We start from the raw sequence: 20,056 nt of genomic DNA, 5'->3' as shown, positions 1-20,056 counted from the left end.
TTGGTGTACGCCACAAAGCTGAGAAGGCTGTCCATCAAGCTTGCAACTTAGGTATTAGCTGTTGCTATGTGAAGGAGGAATGTTCAGGTCTGGTTCGCTTAATCTGCGTCTCTTGCTTTCTCTTATGCGGTCGGAATAAGCTCGCTGTCTTCCACGCATTCGCTCATACTGAAGCCGCTTTCGTTCCTGATACTTAGCCTCCATGCTTTGCTCTTTGGGATATCTCTCTTTATTAAGAAGATGACGATCCATTCTTTCCTGAAGTCGATTAATATGGCCTTGTGATTTAATGTGGTCCATTTGCCTTTGTGTCTCTTGTGATTTCAGACGATGCTCATACGCATGATTCATCATTGCTTGACTAACTCCAACTGTATTCTTGTCCATGCGAAAGGCCAAGCCACCAATCAAAGCTGCATTAACGTTTCTTTCATGATGATCACGTTGATCTAAAAGTGGAATAAATTCCTTTCGACTGGTATGGCCGAGAGGTATTTCTGAGTGGATATAGGCTAGACGAGGTTTTTTGGCAACTTTGCTTTTTCTATTCAGAGTTCTATGTGAGTCATTTGGTGGAGCATCTGCTGGGTCTTGATTATTTTCATTTTTATTGGGAACGTAGTTTGTCCAATGATCACTGGTTGCAGCTACGGTGAGACATAAAAGATACACGGACGCCCAGAGAAAACACACGTAATGCATCTTTTTCTTAAAAGAAATGTAGTTGTGGGTTTGGGGAAGATGGAAACCATTTTTTTTGCATCAGCTCTTATAAAGTCAACAGTCAGCCTTACTTTGCATTTGTATAGCCCGACGGGGCAAAACGACCTACACCCTCGGTCTATACAGCCTTTCCTCTGTATATGCAGACTTTGTAGCACTCTTCATAATAGATTAAAGAGGTAAAAATATAAAGTGTAAACATGATAGACTTTATAGTGTAGTGTGTGTTTGACTGATGAAGAAAGGGATTTCATATCTTTAATTCTAACGCTCTTAATTAGGCAACCGGTGAATAAGTTTGTTTCAATCGTCTACCCGGTGATTTGTGTAATCGTAATAAGACCAAAAGTGTCTAAGTGTAAATCGTTCAGCCATTTAATCGAGGGAATAACGGGGCGCACGACAAGACAAACATTCAATGTAAATTGATGTCGAATTTACATTGAATGTGTACACAAAATGTTTTTTGATAAAAGAATCCTACATTGTTTCACGGTGGCTACGCAACTTTTGGGCCTTTTCATCGTCCAAACAAAAAGCACTTTAGCTTGTTTTCATATCCATGCGCTCAGCTTACCGGAAAGTTGTGTTTTTCGTACAGTAAACAGAGAAATGATGACATAAATATAGCATGTCCAACATCCGGTCACTCTGCCGCAAATCCGAGTGTAAACTTATGCGCGGGTTTAGTGCTGTATTTGATAACCAAGGTGTCTTTATGAGGATGCTGTTACTCAAGAACTTTAAAGGAATACCTGATTCATCAGAATTCCGGTAATGTACAACTTATAATACAACACTAATGGTACATATCCATTACTGTACACCCTGTTCAACCGCCAGAGCACGGAAGGTGCTATTTGGGTCTTGCATCAGCTTGTCGGGCGAGTCCAATTCCACCTTTTCCCCATTACTCAAAACCAAGATCCGATCATAGTCCCTCACGGTGGCAATTCGATGAGCAACGGTAAAGATTGTACAATGACTGAATTGCGTTCGTAGAATATCTTGAACGGCTGCATCTGTTTCGTAATCCATCGAGCTTGTTGCTTCATCAAGTACCAAAACACGTCTCCCTCTCAACAAAGCACGAGTAAGATTGAACAATTGTCTTTGTCCTGCACTCAGATTGAAGTTTGCATCCAACTTCGTATCCAGACCGTTGGGAAACCCACGAACAACGTCTAACAAGTGACACGTCTCGAGTGCATCCCAAATTGCTGAATCTTCATGATCGTTCAACGGGTCAAGATTCTCTCGAACAGTGGCAGATAAGACGAGAGCATTCTGTGGAACGATTGTCAGACTGTTACGCAGAGAGAACGCAGTGTAGGTTTGCAGTGCTTTTCCATCCAGTAAAATTTCTCCTTCAGAGGGCTCTAACATTCTGAAGAGAGCCAACAGAAGTGTACTTTTCCCTGAACCACTTCTTCCACAGATCCCAATCCTTTCTCCAGGCTTGGTCTTCAAGCTCAAATTACGCAAGGCAGCCTTCGCTGCTTCAGGGTATGTGATACTGAGATCACGAATTTCCACTTCCCCAATCACACTCTTGGGATCCAACGTTTCTCGCATCTTTCCATTGGACAGTGCCTTCTCCTCCGGCTCCAAAGAAGCAAAACCGAGGATCCTCTCTATTGCCACGCTTGCGATTTCCACCTCCGTATACGACACCAAAGCGATGTTCAACATCATTGCCAATTGCGTTGCGTTTACCAAACCTGCACCTAAAACAGCAACATTCTTCGTATTTTTGAGCAGCACGATAAGCGTAATCAATGCGACATTGACAACGAGTGACAGCAAATTGAGCGAAGTTAGTAACCACCTTCGGATTGCCTGCAAGTAGAAGTATGGTTGTTGCGATCGATCTAATCTGCCTGCATTGATATCAACAAACGTTTTTTGTCGTCCTAATGCTCGAATAGTGGCCAAACCGGTTGCTTGTGATGTCTCAGAGATTTGTGAGTAAAGTGGACTTTTGGTTGCCATTTCCAGTCTGCGCAATTGACGACTGACGGGAGCATAGAGTTTTTGAATGGCAATATATGCGATTGCAACAATCGCAAGCACAGCCATTAAGACTGGAACAGGAATGATGAGTAGCAAAAGTTGAAACATAAGCTCAAAAATGGCAAACATGAAATTTGTCAAAGCCATCGTTAATTCCCAATCCAGCACAAAAATATCCTGTGAAAATCGGTTGATGATCACGCCGGGCGGGTTCGCTTCAAAGAATTTTACGCCAGCATTCCAAACCCCTTTGACCTCCCTTGCATGCATCTTTCGACCAACGCGAAGGAAGCAGATTGCCATGGCTAGAAACTCGATTATTGGAAGTGCTGTCATTGTGAGTAAGATGATGGCGATAAAACCACCAAGCCAAGCCCATTTCTCTTTGACACCCAGGATTGTATCTTGTGATCGTGAAAAATATTGAAGGTACACCACCCATCCATTTTTGCAAGCAGTGATGAATAACAACCCAAATCCCAAAACGAAAAGACAAGCAAATACACCCCCTGCTAAAATCCATTGTTTATAAACAACCCATTTAATCTTTCCATGCTCCACTTCCTCATGCTTTGCATCCTTTCGTTCAGCATTTTCCAAGTACTTCATCGCCTTTTTAGCTTCTGCATTTGCTCTTTCCCGTTCATCGATTGATGCTCGTGAGATCGCATCTCGTGCGTCTTCTGATAAATCTTGTGGTTTCCCCACCTCTACCACTTTGCCACCTTGCAACCGAATGATCATTGATGCCTTGCTTAAAAATGGTACAGCATTTGTGGCAAAGATTACTGTTTTGTTGCGTAAAAGACCAACAGGCCCCATAAGTGCATTCCAAACGTGAGCAGCTGTTTCGGCATCCAAAGCGCTTGTGAAGTCGTCCATAATGTAGGTATCAGTCTGTGCATACAGAGCTCTTGCTAATGCCAACCGTTGTCGTTGACCACCAGACAGATTCTTCGCCAATGTGTCATCATGTTTGTCGAGTTGCATCAGGTCAACGTGTAGGGCTGATGCATAGATCACCGTTTGATATAGCTCAGGCTCAAACGGGGTTTGCAAGGTGATGTTGTCACGAATAGTAGCATTCTCCTGTAGCCATCCATCTTGAGCGACATACGCTACGCTCTCTCGGAGTAAAGGCAAACGTACTTGCCCACCCAACACATCTACTTCCCCAAGAAGTGCCTGTAGGAAAGTAGTCTTTCCAGATCCAATAGGCCCACAGATCATGGTGAGTGTGTCAACGGGTATCTGCACTGAGACATTCACCAACACCGCTTTACCTTTCGGTGACCATCCCAAAGAGGCAGAATGGAAGGATGCCGCTACGTTTGACTCATCGATCGAAGCTAAACTTTGAAGGTCAATTTGCCCTTTTCCAACACTCGGTGTGGTGGCAATGCTTGCCGGTCGACCTCCCACGATATCTTGAGGATCTGTCGATGAAAGCACATTTCCTGCAGAAATGAGTGGCCTTTCACGCTTACCCAAGAAGACCTGAATACGCTTGAGAGAAACCAAAGCAGCAACAATGGAACCATACTGCTGTCCTATCAAAAGCAAAGGCACTTCCATCAAACTGAGTAAGGTAAGGGAAGTGATGATATTGTTGATCGTGAACCGGTGAGAGCCAGTGATGTGGTCGACGAGAAAGACGGTCGTGAACGTAAATAATGCAGTGAACTCTTTGACCAAATTCGTAAAGACACCGATACTGATAATCCAACACATGTATGACCATCCAGCTTTTTGTTCTTCTTCCCGAGCTTCGAGTAGCTTTTTTGCGACAAATTTCTCATATGCCATAAATTTGACACCTTTGGCATTATTGACTGCACTGCTGATCAGATTAACTCTTTTGTCGGTTGATGCACTCCACAACCTTTGTCGAGGACCAAGGCCACGAGCAACGATTGGCGGAATGGTTAGGCAAATGATGATGCTGAAAATCGAAGCCAAAAAACTCCAGCCAAGCTGCAGGTAGAGAAGGTACGCAGATATAGCCACTTGCAACAAACCAGTCCACAGAAAGTGAAATGGGATGATCACTTTGCAAAACCTCTCCATATCAACTGACATCAAATTGGCAATCGATCCTCCACCTAGCTCATTTGCGGTGCTCAAATGTATACGTAGAGATTTGCGATACAAGATATCAATCAAAGCACCACGCATCCGTATTTGTACCTTGTCAGATAGCCAATAAAATTGACCAAAAGCAAAAGCATCAATGAGACTTGTGAAACCGTATGCACCCACTAATCCCCATCCATACGCCGAAGGTTGTGACTCATTTTCATTCAATTGGGATTCTGCAAATGCTAGTGTTCTGCTGACAAGGTATGGTAGGGTTAACTGAACCCCGATGTGTACCAATGCAGGTACTGCTGGTGCCATTATCGCAAACGGAAATGCCTTGAAGCATGAACGTAAGAGAAGTGAACTAGATTCAGAAGCAGCCTCTTCGACTGCGGCCCGGTTGACAGTTTGGGTCTTGTTGTTTGAGGGAGAAGAAGGCAATTCATCCAATTCGATTCCGTCAAGATCCACTGAAGGAGTTGTTGCATGCATGTTATGAGACTGACGTGCCTCTTTCTTGACGGCTTTCTTTACCGCTTTTGAGATTTGTTTGTTCCATTTTTCCTGTAAACGCTTTCCTAAGCTTTCACTGTCGAACTCTGATCCCAACATTTCCAAATTGACCATGTCCAACGGACGTCGAAATCCTGTCCACAAGACTTTCAATAGCCAGTAAAATGTCATTCTTGATAGGAAACTTGCACGAGAGTCTGGTGTGCCATCTGCATCAGGTAAACCGGTAGTATTTTCAGCAAAGAATGCAAGACCTTTAAAGATCAAGTGGGCAACGCAAAGCCGGAAGAATTGAGTACGCTCGATTTGGTCAATTGCTGCATATGTTCTTAGCCTACTTGCATCTGTGAAGACCGTTGCAAACATGTAGATCGGCAGTATGATTGAACCACCGGAAAGCCTTTGACGACTTAGGATCGTTAATGGGATTTGAATAGCAGATGCCACGAATGCTAGTGTATATCCAGGTGTTGCGGAAGAAGGCACCAATGCGTCTTTGAGATTATGATCATCTGTTGCTAGCCCGAGTACTGCTGCTGATAGAATGGCTTGAATGGTTGCAAATGCAAGCCTCAATAAGCCCGACGTATCCCAAGCTTTGTTGCGGAAGAGTGGTTGCCATTTTTGTGAAGTAGTGCCAACGACAGGGAGTTGTATGAGAAAGAGCAGTTGTATGAGTGATGCAAAAATGAAGGTAGCCGAAGAGATGACAAGGATGAAGTTTTGAAATGTTAATGTGAAATCGAAGAATCGACATGTTGAAACCGGGCCAAAGTTGTCATCATTGCAAGTGGTATATTCTCCACTTTCTGAAATTAATTGGATTTTGTTGGATAGCCACAACGGTAGATGTTGTAGAACTGTTGCCGATGTCATCCCTTGTTGTTGATGGAGGAGATAATTTTCCCAAAGGAAGAATGAATTGTGGGAATACTTTTGATCATCTTTTGTTCAAGATGATGCTTTCTTATCTGGAGAAAGATGCATTCATTCAATCCCCCACGTTTAAACGTCAAAATATAAACTTTGTTAATGAAGACACTCTTTGTTTATGCGTTAATAATGCATTACATGCATCTTCCGCATGGCACTAAACGGGCTCAGCACTGAGTAGTGCGTAAGAAACGCTGAGCTTGTCTGGTAAAGCATGCTGAGCAAGTGTTGCGCAGCGCTGCTTGTGCGCAGTGCTCCGCTGCTCAGTTTCAGGTACGCAATTGAATTTAATTAATGTCATTCGCTAGTTTGATTGGGCAATTGAAGATGATGGTACTGCTCTGTAAAGTCTTCCAACAGCTTGAGCAACGCTTTCAACGGTATTTTGTCATCAGGAATTGTGATCGTTGCCATTTTGCCTTGATAAATGGTCTATTGAAGCCAAGATTTAGCTGTTGGTCACAATCAAACACAAACTTGGATCTACTGCAATTGAGCGCCTCACTGTCATAACTCCACGGAGCTCTGCGCTTTGAGTCATTAGATTGGAGCGATCATCTTGCACGAACACGATGTCAAATCAGGATCCAAGGATATACCTATCCCAAGGTCGATTCCATAGATCAGTAAGATGCCCACGTACGCAACAGCTTGTGACATTTGGGTTAGTAGGTGACTGGTCGGAGGAGTATAATAATAGAAACGCTGTACCTTCTAGCAGCACGCAAGATGATCGGGTGATCCTATTCGTTCTTCCGTCTGGCTGTCTACGCTATGTAGCAATCCTACTGGATGGAATATTGAAAGCCTCAAAAAGGCGAATGATTGCTATTGATCGACCTGGAGCAGGAGGAACACCGCCATGTGAGCGAATAGACCGCATGCAACTTTCAACCAAGCACACGTTAAGCGTTTTGGAGTATATGCACATTGATCGAGTGGACATTCTGACACATTCAGCAGGATGGTTTTATGCCTTGAACTTGATCGCAACATCACCCAGCCTCTTCCTTCGTAAAAACGAAACATCAAAATGGATATTCTGTTCACCTTTTGTGCCCACGCACATATCTGGAAGCTTTCTTTCCATTCTTCCAAAAAGTGTGATTGGACTAGCACCACAGGCTGGCAGTGCTCTAAACTATATTGGAAAGGCGTTCAGCTGGTCAGTGACGTCTTTGCCGGACAATGCAATTTGGTCAAAAGATGAAGAGATGGAGGAGTTGATGAGAGGAGGCAAAAAGACCGCTGAGCAAGAACAAAAGGATGACAAGAAACGTGAACAGAGCAAGATCAAATACTCAAAGGCACGCTTCCATCCTCCCTATCGTACTCACCGGTTCTTTGGGCTAGACCAGTGGAAGAAAGAAGCTGCTGTAGCCAGAACCAAGAAACCCTCTCTGTCTTTGTCCGACGTTCGACCGAAACATCCACGAACACAGCGAGCGATGAAGAGCGCCGATGAATTATGGATGGATTACATGACGATGGAAAACGTGATGAAAGCCGCAACAGAAGATTTTCTCTTCTGTCTGGGCAAAGTCGAAGGAATGAACAACGAAACCCTTGACCAATGGACGCAAGAAAAACTATCCGCTATTGCGCAACTTGTCAAAGACACACAAGGATCATCGATCGAAAGTAGAACTGTTTGGGGTGACAATGATCTCTTTATCCCTCAAAAGGGCAAAACCTACCTCGCAAAGATTCTCGAAAAAGAGTGGTCCTCAAAAGAAGGTATTACAGTGAAAGATTGGATCATGGCAGAGAGCGGACATGATTCACCATTGGCATCCAGAGAAGTAGTAGAAGCAATGATTGAATTTTATGGGGAATGATACAGATGATAGAAGGGTATAGATTCAATGTATAATACAATAACATTAAGCATCACAATTTCGTAATCTCGGAGGCATATATTCCAGTCCCAATATCTCAAAGATATCCTCTTCCTGTGGCGTACTTAACGGAGCACGTTCGCCTTGATGAACAAGTCCGGTCGAGTGAAAAGTGAACCCTTTGTGTTTAGCCAATAATCTTATATCTCTTTCGAATTGTCGACTTCCTGTCCATCCAAGCACCGCAGCTCCATGCGTTTCCCAAGGGCCAAGGATGATATCCACACGACGATAACGAGGAACAGGGATTGTTTCGGATCTCGAAGGCATAACCACAACTTCTGCCAATTCTAATCGGCTATAAGTCATCTCATATACGGAAGCAGGTGTGCTCACATTCACAACATGAGTGATGAATGCTTTTCGTTTCAACGTTTTCAACAATTTGTCCATCACTGCGATTTGCTCTTTCACATTCCAAATTCCTCGATCGGGCTCTTCACCTCGCTGCAGAGGGCGTGGTAGACTGATGACGATATCCACATCATTTGATTCTGGCTTTCCCCTGCGATAACCTCCACAGATGACATACGTTGAACCAGGAGCAATGATGTTGAGTTCATCAAAGATGGTCTTTGAAATCTCTTCCACTTCCAAGCGTGGTATTGTGCGTTGCAGATCCGGTAAGATTCGCAAGCATTCGTCAATATGTAGATGAACGCCCAAACTTCCTCCCATTTTTATCACATCGTCCATCGATCTTGCGCCTCCGCTGTAATACTCCCTTGCACGTTTTGGGCCTACACCGTATAATTGCATAAACCTGCTCATTGTCTGAAATGCAGAATCTTTGCGGATTGCATCCACTTCAGCAATCCGACCTTCTTCGTAATATTGCACAATCAATTTTGCAATCTTTGGTCCAACTCCTTTCAAGTTCTTTGCGTTGGATGGATTCGGCTGCAGAGAGTGGGGATATGCCTTGATTGCACTGATTGCACGCCCGTATGCTGTAGCATTCATCTCTTGTTTCCCAGCAAGGATGCGTTGAAGACGCAACACTTCCAATTCGTCCACCAATGCTTGATTTTGTTTTGATTTGAGAGGAGATGGTCTCATGCATGCATAATCCACATTCTTCCAATCCGGATCACCCTCGCAATCTTCTTGTTGAGTGGACTGAAAGGGAGTAAGAGCCCGCTGAAAGGTGGCATCATCTTCATCCTCTGTTTGTGAGTCGTCATCATTTGTCTCTTCCTGCAACGTTTGGCTATCTGAATGTGGAGGAGAAGGTGGCGGGATAGCCTTCTTTTCCTCTGTCTGCTCATGCTCAGATGATCCCACAACATCTAGACCAAGCTCTTCTCTTTGTTTCTCTAGTTCAGGACTGGCACCACCCATAATCTTGTATGGCTCGTACGCCAACAATAATCGTTCACGAGCTGAGTCGTGAAGCCAAGAAGTATGCAAAACTGGCACATGTCGATTGATCACGTCCGCATTCAAATAACGTTCGATCCTACGTGGAGCACGCATTGATGTCAAGATGACATTTGCAAATGTCATATTTGCATTCATTCCGCCCAAATCGACCACCAAAGATCGTAAAGCATCATGCTCTTCCGTTGTTAATTTATCGGCCAAGATAAAAATTCGTGTTGCACTGCTCAATACCCGCTGTCGTTTAGGGGAAGATTCATTTTGTGGTTCGATCAGGTCGATTCGTTTTTGCTTCCCTTTCCTATTTGGAGAAGGTGTGCTTTGATGCACAGAGTTCGACATGGCCGAAGCCAAGGTCAACCACCAAGTCTGAAGATGTTGAGGTAGGGACAGTGTATGCATTTTACGCGTGATGGACATCAAGCCCTTCTTTCTATTATGTCAAACGCGTGTGTATGCACTCTTTATTTAAACCAACACCATCACAAGTAGCATTCATTGGATCACATTAACACAAGCAGTAAAGACAGAATCGCATATTCAAAAAAAGATGGGCATATGAGAACTCTTATGGCGTTGCACATCCAAAAGAGACAGCTTTCGCACTCTTGAATGTTGAAATGATTGTCTCAATCGATCCATAAAGCCCTAATCCGGCCATAGCTACGGAAGCCAAACCAAATACCAAAAATATAGCTTTGCTATAGACATTCCCACTAAAAATGGCACGATGCCAACGGGACCATTGTCTCCAAGTATCAACTCGATGATCATATTTGCCTAATGCGCCAGGTGCATAGGGATGATCGCCTTTCATCGCATCAACTTGCATATCAAAGCTCAATTTCATCAAAAATGGGAATGAAAAGGAAAATTGAAGAACGGTTGCCGCACCAATCACCCCGGCCACTGTTCCCACTTGTGGAATGGATGCAGCAATGACATATGCAGTTCCCCAAACAAAGACATTGCCGATCATATAGTATGGATATGCTTGACGTGACATCAATCGAGGTCCTTTGAACCAAGTACGCACAACAAGGTGGTATACCTCTTTTTGGACAATATTTCCGTACAGCAAGGCTGCCACCACGCCACCATATGTTGCAATCGCATTTCCAACAGTTTGATATGCATACTTGCTTACACCGTAGTAGAACAACGGTTGGGTGAATTGACCTTGACGAGCATATATAACAATGCCAACGAGGATATAGAAGATGACAATCAACGTTTCCGCAACAAAGTAGGATTTATAGAAATCCCAAGGCTTTCGCATTTCTGCACAAAAGTTGGGAAAAAGCATACTTCCTCCAAAGGCATACACCATATTCATGATTCCATTCACCTTGGACGCTAACGGAAGCGAAACGAATGCGACCGCAGAAACGGGTCCTTTTGGGATACCGGCCGATGCCATTGCTTGCTCGTAATTTGGCGGTGAGATGTAGATGAATGTTGTAGCAATGATGACCGCAATAAAGGACAAAGCCAAGTTGATTGAGCTCAGTTTACCGATCGGCTTCAATGATCGAATGAAGGAAAACGAGAGCGTGATGAACATGAAGATCATGATCATGACAGAGAAGCAAACGTGATTGCGGGGGGAACCATCTTTGTTTGTTTGGGACCCATCAATGATCAAGCCAATATTTTGTGCACTCGTAAGTAATAACAATCCAGAGGAGAACAAGAGTTGGATGATGAAAAAGATGTCAACAATTGTCTTACCCCAAAATCCCCAAATCCGATATACAATATCGCCAAATGTACGCACAGGAATCTTGTCGGAATCGATTCGCAAATAAAGGACGTTGAGAATGCAACCAGTAAGGTATGCCATCACGCCCATGACCAGAAACACGATTGTGCCGGGTACAAAGCCAACTTGCGAATAGACGTACGGTGCTTGAAATGGACCTAAAATGTCGGTTGTGAGAAGGAAAATACACCTCAACCACGTCACTCGTCGGAGCAACAGTCTGTCGATTATATCTTGGTTGGCTTCTGCTGTAGTGTCAATGTCTTCCGCTCGGATGACGCTCGTGTACGCTTGTGGTACTGTGGTTTGACCGTCTTTTGGCTCATCCGTTCTGATAGATGGTGATTTGGGACCCCAAATGAAACGCAAAGGGCTGCTTCGGATTGTAGGACCTGGTGGTTGCTCAATCACTTCCGCACGAACAGGTTCAGCGATTGCCACTGGTCGGTTGTTCCAGCCAATCAACTTGAACAAAAGGCCTTTGGTATTCACAGAACCACCTCCTGCCATTGCTTCGATTGGATGGGTGTCGTTTGAATGATATTGCTGATCGGCATAAAATACACAATCGTCCAAAGTGACGTCTTTCGCTCGTGTCCAAACCGATGATGGCATCACTTGTTCCTCCCTAGCTTCGTAGATTGGGGGCGCAGCATTCTCGCAAACGGGCACTGTGTTAGAAGCCTCTTGATCGGATTGCTGCGGGGTATGTTGGTTCTTTTCACTCATTCTAGGTAGCAGTCAATGAAACGATGATGATGATGGTTTTTCCCTAACTTTACGGAAGCGATGGATTCAGTACAATAATGAACAACCCGGAGTGCTACAGCCCTACCAGCCGCACTGGTGGTGTTGTGCAATTTTTCCATCGAACATTTTTAACGGCGCCGGTATTTGGGTCTCGTCCCACAACTCGTGAGAGGGTCATGTGCTTTAGAGGCGTCAAGAGTTGTGTGGAAAAGTGCTTTAAGGTAACGAATATCAGTATCTAATCTTGCGCAATTTGGAACCTTTCCTTGTCGATCTAAGACGCTGTTGAGGCCAACTCTTCATCTTTGATTCTTGATCCACCACGGATTCTAGTCCTAATCGCTTTGCCTTTCTTTGTTGCATTCTCAGCGTTGATCGAAATTTAGAGTATTCATCTACGTGATTTGCTCGCCAAGATGAAATTTTTTGGCGGAGAGATTTGTCCAAGTCATACCTTTCAAAATTCATATCTACTTCGCGAGACAATTTGAAGTTTTGCTCTTTCGTGGACATGGCGCTTGAATGTATAAAAGTGCTAATTAGCACGAAAGTGAACAGCACGAGCATGTTGAAGATCATTGTCGGATGTGGTGAAGGATGGGAGAGAGGTATCTGGGGCCTCACCAAGAACTCGGAACAAGCTGTGGATGCCCCGATCTGAGCTACAGTGTAAATTTGTAATCTATAGCTACGAAATTGTATAAGGCGAAATACAGGCTAAATACAGATACAGCTGCAAATCAACAAATGAGGCCTATACGATCAGTCAAAGTGATCATTGGAGACCATCTTGACCGGGCGGCATGGTCTGTTGCGCATTATCTGGCAAAGCACCTTTTTTATAGATTTTCCACATTTCTTCATGCGCTTCAACTGCTTTCTTACGTGGTTCCTCAGCCTCATTCCTCATGACTTGTGCCAATCCTTCGTGTTCTCGAGCGAGGAGTACAGACGTTGTTGTTAACTCACGTACTCTATTTAAATTTTCCTCTCTTTCTTGGAACTTCTCATGGTAGCTCTTATGATCATATTTACCGCCCGGCAAAGTTCCTCTTGGAAGACCGTACTTGATATTTAAACGTCTTGAACTACTACGGATTCGACTATTTTGCAACATATCGCGATACTTATCACCAGTAGAGGGGTCATTTTTCAGAAAAGCATATCGGCCTTTCATATATTTCAAACGTTCTTCATACTTTGGGTCTCCGAAATTCTTTTGTAGGTTGTATCTTTCACGTTTTCTTGCTTGAGCTCGAATGTTGCTCTCGGATTTATTTTTCATCGGTGGAGATGCGCATACCTCTTGCAAGAAAAGAATTGCAAACAGGAGAAGCCCAAAGATCATTTTAAGCATTCCGATGCTCATTGGTCTTGGGTGATGCTAGTGAGGAAGAGGGGAAAGCTATGCTTTTCAGGCTGGCAACCCCATATGCATAGCCTCATATGCAAAAAAGGGCAGAATGCATTCAGGCCAAGGGGCTTGTTTCCCATTCGTGTGTACGAAGTGGTAACTTTGCAATATGTTGTTATGATTTCGCTTAAATGCAAATGGTTTCCATGCTATGAACAGCATTCGAAGGCACCTGGTCACTAGAAGCTTTTTTAATCACCGTAATTGTTTCAACTAGAAGAGTGATACATATCCGTGCAAGGTTTGATCAGATGAACTAAGCTCTTCCAGTTCATAGCCCCGATTTGCATAACCAGCACTGCTATTTGAAATAGAACTACAACAGAATTGAAAGACATCAATTTTGAAAAGAAAAAAAGGTCATGAAGAGCGTACAAGTAGATATTCAATGATTATGAATAGATTCACAGGCATTGACGTGAACAGCCTTAATGGCATAGAGAGCGAGCAGGCAGCACTTTATGTTTTCCGATAACCTTCTTCTTCACTCATCCTGGAAGTCCTTTCTGCCTTGGATGATCACATCACGATAAGGGCTTGCTGTATAGTGAACGACGATGCTATGACCTTGTAAATCATCTCGGGGTAATGGTGTCGCTTTGACCATAACCTGAAGCAACTGAATGATCGCAAACGAAAAGAAAACAATATTTTTCAACATGCTCTATGCTTTGTTACGAACACGGTTGGTGGCTTGAGTGACGAGTAAGAGCGGTCATAGAGCAAAAAGAGAATGAATGAGCAATTTATACCTGCATCTTTCGCAAAAGTTTGGATGTGTGAGCGCTTCTCGGGGCCTCACACACTCTTTATTACAGCCTCAAAAATATTCTGCACATGAATTAGCTCAATTCAGTCTAGATGCTGTTGATGGTGAATGCCTAGATATTGCTGTGTCATCGCGGCGTCGAGCTGAACTGGCCACCTGTGACTGAAAACGCAAATACAAGACTAACTTGTCTTTTGGTTCTGCCAAATCATCGTGTACGCTGCAATATTTGCCCCAATTACAGTCATAACAGAAAGGCCCGCATGCCCAATTCCTCCTTCTCGATACGGACATGCTCCCGATCGCATACCTCACTTCAAATATTATTTTCCGTATAATCATTTATATCATAGTCTCTCTATTTTGCTTTGTTGCAGCAATGGATTCGAAGCTTGAGCGCTATAAGAAAAATCTTCGTCTAGAGCCGAGAAAAGAAACCGTTCATTGGAGGCACTTACTCAAGAACCCAAGTCTGGTAGAAGGTGAACCAAAGCATAGACAATTTACGAATACGGACAATATTTCAAAAGATTCTAACAAATATCTCAATATCCGTGCTGAAAAATTTCGTCAACCTATACGAAACCTCGAGAGATACACTCAAGCAGAGTTGCCACCCGGACATACCCGAAGGCAAGATTTTATCCCTTTGCGAAATTCTCGAGACAGAACTGAAGATCGGGTAAACGGTGCACTCGTTGCAGGAATCTTATTGTCAAAAGAGAACAAGGGAGTCAGCCACTCTTTGTTACATTATGCGCAAGAGCAACGTCTCAAATCTTTAGACAAACAAAAGTCAATGAATGATATAGTGAATCAAGGTCAAATTAATGAAGATATTCTACGTCAGAATAAACATGAACTTGGAAGAGCAAATAAAGATGAACACGATGAACGAATTAGTAGATTAAATGAGGCTTACAATCGAAGGATGAGGCTTACGATAGAAAGAAAGAAAGAAAGTAGGAAAAGGAAAAGGCAATAATTATATCAATCAAAGTGCCGCAAGTCAGATCTTCCATCGATCAATTACCCGTCCCCTTTTTAATTTATCTTCTTCAAAATTCTCCGGCCTACTGAAGAGTGATGCAAAGACTGCACAAACAATGAAAAGGCTGTGTAGATCGAGGGCGTAGGTCTTTTTGCCCCGTCGAGCTATACAAACGCAAAGTAAGTATGACTGTTGACCTTTCAAGAGCATATGCAGATAATGATATCCATCTTTCCCTAAATCACAACTTTGTTTTGCAAAATCAGGATGCATTACGTATGCTTTCTCTGGATTTCCGTGTGTGTTTATCTTTTGGGTTTTACCGTAGCTGCAACCAGCGATCATTGGACAAACTACGTTCCTAATAGAAATGAAAATGAGCATGACCCAGCAGACGCTCCACCAAATGATTCACATAGAATTTTGAATAGGAAAAGCAAAGTTTCGAAAATATTTCGTCACGACTATATCCGTTCAGAAATACCTCTCGGCCATACCAGTCGGAAAGAGTTTATTCCACTTTTAGATCAACGTGATTATCATGAAAGAACGTTAATACAGCCTTGATTGCTGGCTTAGCCCTTCACAGGGATAAGAATAAAAGTGGAGTTAGCAAAGCATTGATGAATCATGCGTATGAGCATCGTTTGAAATCACAAGAAATACAAAGGCAAATGGATCACATCAAATCACAAGGCCATATTAATGAATTTCAGGCAAGTATGGATCTTCATCATCTGAATAAAGAAACACATCACAGAGTAGGTCGCACCAACCCTGATTATAAGCAACGAAGGCGACAACAGTATGAGCGAAAGCGTGCAAGAGAACAAGCTTATATCCGCCACATAAGAGAAGGCAAGAAACGTAAATCCAAGGAACCAGACCAGGACATACCTCCTTCACAAAGCAACAACTAAGCTGAGAGCATGGGTATGATGACAAGCCAAAGGGCCCTTGGCTTGAAAGATAAAAATACCCAAGAGTTGCATAGCCACTGTGAACATTGTAGGATTCTTTTATCAGATGACGTTTTGTGTACACATTCAATGCAAATTCGACATCAGTAGAAATTTCGTACTTTCATCCTATAGAGTGTCCTGATGTTTTAAATGGCTGAATCATCTAAAGTGAAGATAGACACAAAGGTTACATAACCACTGTGAACAATGTAGGGTTCTTTTATCAGATGACGTTTTGTGTACACATTCAATGCAAATTCGACATCAAGAAAAGTTTCGAACTTTCATCCTGCAGTGTGCCCCGTTGTTACTTCGATTACATGGCTGAATCATCTGCATCGAACCATTTTTTGGGGTTTCATTGCGATTACACAAGTCACCGCTTAGATGATTGATGCAATCTTCTTCATGAAAACATAACTGCATCGGTTGCCTATTTAAGAGCGTTAGAATTGAAAATATGAATTCCCCAATTCTCATCAGTCAAAGGAATCCTACACCATGAAGTCGATCACATTTGCTCTTTTCATATTTTACCTCTTTGACCTACTGTTGTATGTTCAAGCATCTTCTGAATACAGTTTAGTAAAGAGAGGTGGAGGTCAAAGCTCTCGACGCTCTCGACGTAAGTCGGAAGAGAGCTCTGTTCGAGACCAAACTGCCGCACTTCCTGGTTCTTCTAGTCTAGAATGGGGTGATCCGGATGCAATGGCTAGAATGCCATCTGACCCTAGTGAATCATTAAGCCCAAGTTCAAAAAGACGAGTAAATAGAAGAAAGGCTTGGAGTGGTTCAAGTTACGAAACAAGTTCAGGTTCAACCGATCAAATGTCAATTGCACGCGGAGAATTGTCGAAAAAAGGGGACACGGCAATGTCTAGATATCGTGCTAAGAATGAAGTTGGAACGAGTGGAAATCCTCCTGGAATGCCAAACGATTGGTCGAAAGGTGGAATTGTAACTGCTCAGGATGGAACTCAGCAAAGATATATTCATATCCAAAAACCAATTAAGCATAAGAGTAATTCGGTTTCAGAACAATTATATTCTGGAAAGTATCCACGTAAAGCAACTTATCCTAATCGAAACACAAAAGTGTGGCGATTAAAAAAAAGTAACGATGATGCAGCTCAATTGTTCACTGGTCGTAGCAATCGAAATCGCTTGAAAGATATTTATGGTCCAGAAACAACCTATGAAGATCCTAATCGACTACACTTTGGTAGACAAAGCATGGATTCCGCTAGAGCTACAAACCAATTAAAGACTGCTATGGACCTTCATACACGTCAAGATCATGTCTTTAAGAAAAAAAGAAGAGCTTCAGAAACGCCGGAAGAACGTAAAGCTCGGAAATGCAAGAAAAAACCGTCCGGTCAAATTGTTTGTGAGCGTTGAAGAGATAATCCTGGAGTACGTTTTTGCTGGTCAAAATTGTTGCTCAAGAGATTCGTTGTGGTGGTACGTGTTTCGATTGACTGCTGTCCCAAATCCAGTAAATTAAATCTAGTGACCGCTATTTCCCATTACCAACCTATTTCTTTTCTCAATACATGTCGATTTATTTTTCCCTGTGAAGAACGATGCTGTGATTGCAATGTTGCATATAATTGTGTGAGAAAACGATCAGAGCTATTCATAAGATCATTCTGCAGGCATGCATAATGTATTCAAACTTTACAACTCAAAACCCTGTTTGACAATGTGTTGGCATATGTGCCAACGGTTTTAGTGTGGGCGTTAGGGTAGGCGTTGACGTGTGTGGCTTTTTAATACAAAGGGTTGCATGCAAATGTAGAAATGAATTCAAAGGGGTTGTGTGCTGTACATGCAATAAATTAATTTTAGATCGTTGGAAGATACATGTATGCATACCATTGGCCCCTGCTCATAAGAGTTGTACTCATTGATGAAACATCTTTATCTTTCTTTGCTTTATCTCCTCATTGCATCACCACCATCTCTCACTCAACCCAACATGGCTTCCGGTGCTAACCTTCACGAATTCGAAAAACCACATGCGTATACTATGCTTCAAGGCTTTGAATGGTATACGCCTGGAGGTGGACAACATTATGATTGGTTGGGAAATAACGCAAAACGGTTCGCAGATATGGGCATTACTGCAATTTGGTTACCACCTCCATGCAAAACTAGCAATCGAGAAAGTACAGGATATGATATTTATGATTTGTGGGACTTAGGTGAATTCGTTCATCCTCGTGATAAAGATGAACAACAACCAGCCGAAAGAACAAAGTATGGTACACGTGCTCAATTGGAAAATGCAATGAACGCATTGAGGGATAATGGAATTGCGATCTACATTGATGCAGTCTTGAATCATAAGATGGGTGCAGACGGATTGGAAACATTCAAGGTGAAAGAAGTTGATCCAGAAGACCGAAACAAGGTTATCAGTGATTCACACGATATAGAAGGTTGGACAAAATTTACCTTTCCCAGTAGAGGGGACAAATATTCCGATTTTAAATGGAATTTTGATCATTTTACAGGTGTTGATTGGGACCAAAAAACCCAACAAAAGGGCATTTTCAGGATCGAAGGAGAAAATAAAGGATGGGCACAAGACGTCGATAAAGAAAATGCAAATTATGATTATCTGATGGGAGCAGATATTGAACATGCCCACCCAGCTGTAAAAGAAGATTTGTTGAACTGGGGTGCATGGATGGTTCGCACTTTCCCAATCAATGGTTTCCGTTTCGATGCAGTCAAGCATATATCGAGAGAATTCGTCCATGATTTCGTTAAACGAATTCGAGAAGAAGCAAGCAACAAACGTAAAGATGACGGAAGACCTGAGATTAACGAAGATCTTGGCCCTGTCGCATTTGGCGTTGGAGAATTTTGGAAAGATTCAGTGGATTCTTGTTTACAATATTTATCAAATTTTGGTGATGAACAATTTTCACTCTTTGACGCACCTCTTCATTATAACTTCAAAGAAGCAGGAGATACAGGAAAAGAATTCGACATGCGTACAATCTTTGATGGCACAATCGTTCAACAACGCCCTATCGATGCTGTCACTCTTGTTGAAAATCATGATACCCAACGTGGACAAGCATTGGAATCAAGTGTCAGCCCGCAATTCAAACCGCTTGCATATGCAATAATTCTTTTGCGCAGAGAAGGTTATCCCTGTGTATTCTTGGGTGATCTGGACGGATGTCATGGTGGTGATGGTGATGCGAGCAAAGAAGGAAAAGAAGTCGTTTTTCCTCCAGTGAATGATTTGGATAAATTGATTAAAGCTCGTAAATGTTTTGCTTTTGGAGACCAACATGATTATCTCGATCATCCTCAATGCATTGGTTGGGTACGAACAGGAGACGGGGAAGGAAAGACTGGTTGTGCAGTAGTGTTGTGCAATGGGGAAGATGATGGAGAGAAACGTATGCAAGTGCATGGTGCTTCTGAAGGTGATATTTTTGTTGACGCATTAGGATGGCGTCAAGATGAGATCAAGATCGGACAGGATGGTTGGGCCACATTTAAGGCACATAACCAATCCGTCAGTGTCTGGGTCCCTAAAGAAGCCAAAGAGAAATGCGGTCTGTAGAGCATAGATGGTGTATAGAAACTCTGTTTATAGATTTAATACCTTTGCTTGAAATTTTGTTATCTACCTAACTCTTGACGGGCTGGTGTGATTGAGCTAGACGTCGTTGGTAGGGTATAAGGAAGGTCATGTGCTATTTTGCTTGTAGAAAAAGGCATAAGCTACTGGTCTAGACTAGTCAGGCAAGGGTGATGATGGCAGACTAGTCATCTTTGATTCTTTATCGTCTGGTATTTCCCTGATCGAGATGGTATAACAGGCTGAACATTTGGATTTTCGTCAT

General features: G+C 42.8%; 9 protein-coding genes across 9 annotated transcripts; 4 read left to right on the top strand and 5 right to left on the bottom strand.

Moving 5' to 3' along the window:
- Positions 1 to 54: 54 nt before the first annotated feature.
- On the bottom strand, positions 55 to 6,305 carry FA14DRAFT_188521 (uncharacterized protein; the record flags this gene model as incomplete). The annotated part of the gene is made up of 2 exons (XM_025501659.1): positions 1,551 to 6,305; positions 55 to 647 (listed from the first exon to the last, which is right to left on the bottom strand). Exons 1-2 carry the CDS (start codon positions 6,202 to 6,204, stop codon positions 55 to 57), a joined length of 5,247 nt encoding a protein of 1,748 aa, XP_025358867.1. The 5' UTR covers positions 6,205 to 6,305.
- A 263-nt stretch (positions 6,306 to 6,568) lies between these two features.
- FA14DRAFT_27886 (uncharacterized protein) lies at positions 6,569 to 8,533 on the top strand. The gene has a single exon (XM_025502120.1). It carries the CDS (start codon positions 6,834 to 6,836, stop codon positions 8,097 to 8,099), a length of 1,266 nt encoding a protein of 421 aa, XP_025358866.1. The 5' UTR covers positions 6,569 to 6,833; the 3' UTR covers positions 8,100 to 8,533.
- On the bottom strand, positions 7,947 to 9,926 carry FA14DRAFT_160047 (Nucleotidyltransferase). Its single transcript, XM_025498506.1, has one exon. The coding sequence runs from the start codon at positions 9,879 to 9,881 to the stop codon at positions 8,145 to 8,147; it is 1,737 nt and encodes a 578-aa protein (XP_025358865.1). The 5' UTR covers positions 9,882 to 9,926; the 3' UTR covers positions 7,947 to 8,144.
- A 181-nt stretch (positions 9,927 to 10,107) lies between these two features.
- Positions 10,108 to 11,811, bottom strand: FA14DRAFT_117084 (uncharacterized protein; the record flags this gene model as incomplete). Its single annotated transcript, XM_025496211.1, has 1 exon — positions 10,108 to 11,811. The coding sequence occupies one exon, from the start codon at positions 11,809 to 11,811 to the stop codon at positions 10,108 to 10,110; it is 1,704 nt and encodes a 567-aa protein (XP_025358864.1).
- A 345-nt stretch (positions 11,812 to 12,156) lies between these two features.
- Positions 12,157 to 12,728, bottom strand: FA14DRAFT_27877 (uncharacterized protein). The gene has a single exon (XM_025502118.1). The coding sequence runs from the start codon at positions 12,628 to 12,630 to the stop codon at positions 12,283 to 12,285; it is 348 nt and encodes a 115-aa protein (XP_025358863.1). The 5' UTR covers positions 12,631 to 12,728; the 3' UTR covers positions 12,157 to 12,282.
- Positions 12,729 to 13,840, bottom strand: FA14DRAFT_27878 (uncharacterized protein). Its single transcript, XM_025502119.1, has one exon. The coding sequence runs from the start codon at positions 13,418 to 13,420 to the stop codon at positions 12,827 to 12,829; it is 594 nt and encodes a 197-aa protein (XP_025358862.1). The 5' UTR covers positions 13,421 to 13,840; the 3' UTR covers positions 12,729 to 12,826.
- A 773-nt stretch (positions 13,841 to 14,613) lies between these two features.
- On the top strand, positions 14,614 to 16,145 carry FA14DRAFT_153881 (uncharacterized protein; the record flags this gene model as incomplete). The annotated part of the gene is made up of 5 exons (XM_025497640.1): positions 14,614 to 15,196; positions 15,371 to 15,404; positions 15,431 to 15,522; positions 15,554 to 15,757; positions 15,787 to 16,145. The coding sequence occupies 5 exons, from the start codon at positions 14,614 to 14,616 to the stop codon at positions 16,143 to 16,145; spliced, it is 1,272 nt and encodes a 423-aa protein (XP_025358861.1).
- Positions 16,146 to 16,688: 543 nt separating this feature from the next.
- Positions 16,689 to 17,837, top strand: FA14DRAFT_183915 (uncharacterized protein; the record flags this gene model as incomplete). The annotated part of the gene is made up of 1 exon (XM_025501355.1): positions 16,689 to 17,837. The coding sequence occupies one exon, from the start codon at positions 16,689 to 16,691 to the stop codon at positions 17,583 to 17,585; it is 897 nt and encodes a 298-aa protein (XP_025358860.1). The 3' UTR covers positions 17,586 to 17,837.
- Positions 17,838 to 18,165: 328 nt separating this feature from the next.
- On the top strand, positions 18,166 to 19,773 carry FA14DRAFT_163864 (putative alpha-amylase; the record flags this gene model as incomplete). Its single annotated transcript, XM_025499848.1, has 1 exon — positions 18,166 to 19,773. The coding sequence occupies one exon, from the start codon at positions 18,166 to 18,168 to the stop codon at positions 19,771 to 19,773; it is 1,608 nt and encodes a 535-aa protein (XP_025358859.1).
- Positions 19,774 to 20,056: the final 283 nt, after the last annotated feature.

This window comes from Meira miltonrushii (assembly GCF_003144205.1).
Source record: "Meira miltonrushii strain MCA 3882 unplaced genomic scaffold FA14scaffold_1, whole genome shotgun sequence".
NCBI lineage: Eukaryota > Fungi > Basidiomycota > Exobasidiomycetes > Exobasidiales > Brachybasidiaceae > Meira > Meira miltonrushii.
The sequence above is the reverse complement of the archived record's forward strand: the minus strand, read 5'-3'. Positions and strand labels throughout refer to the sequence as shown.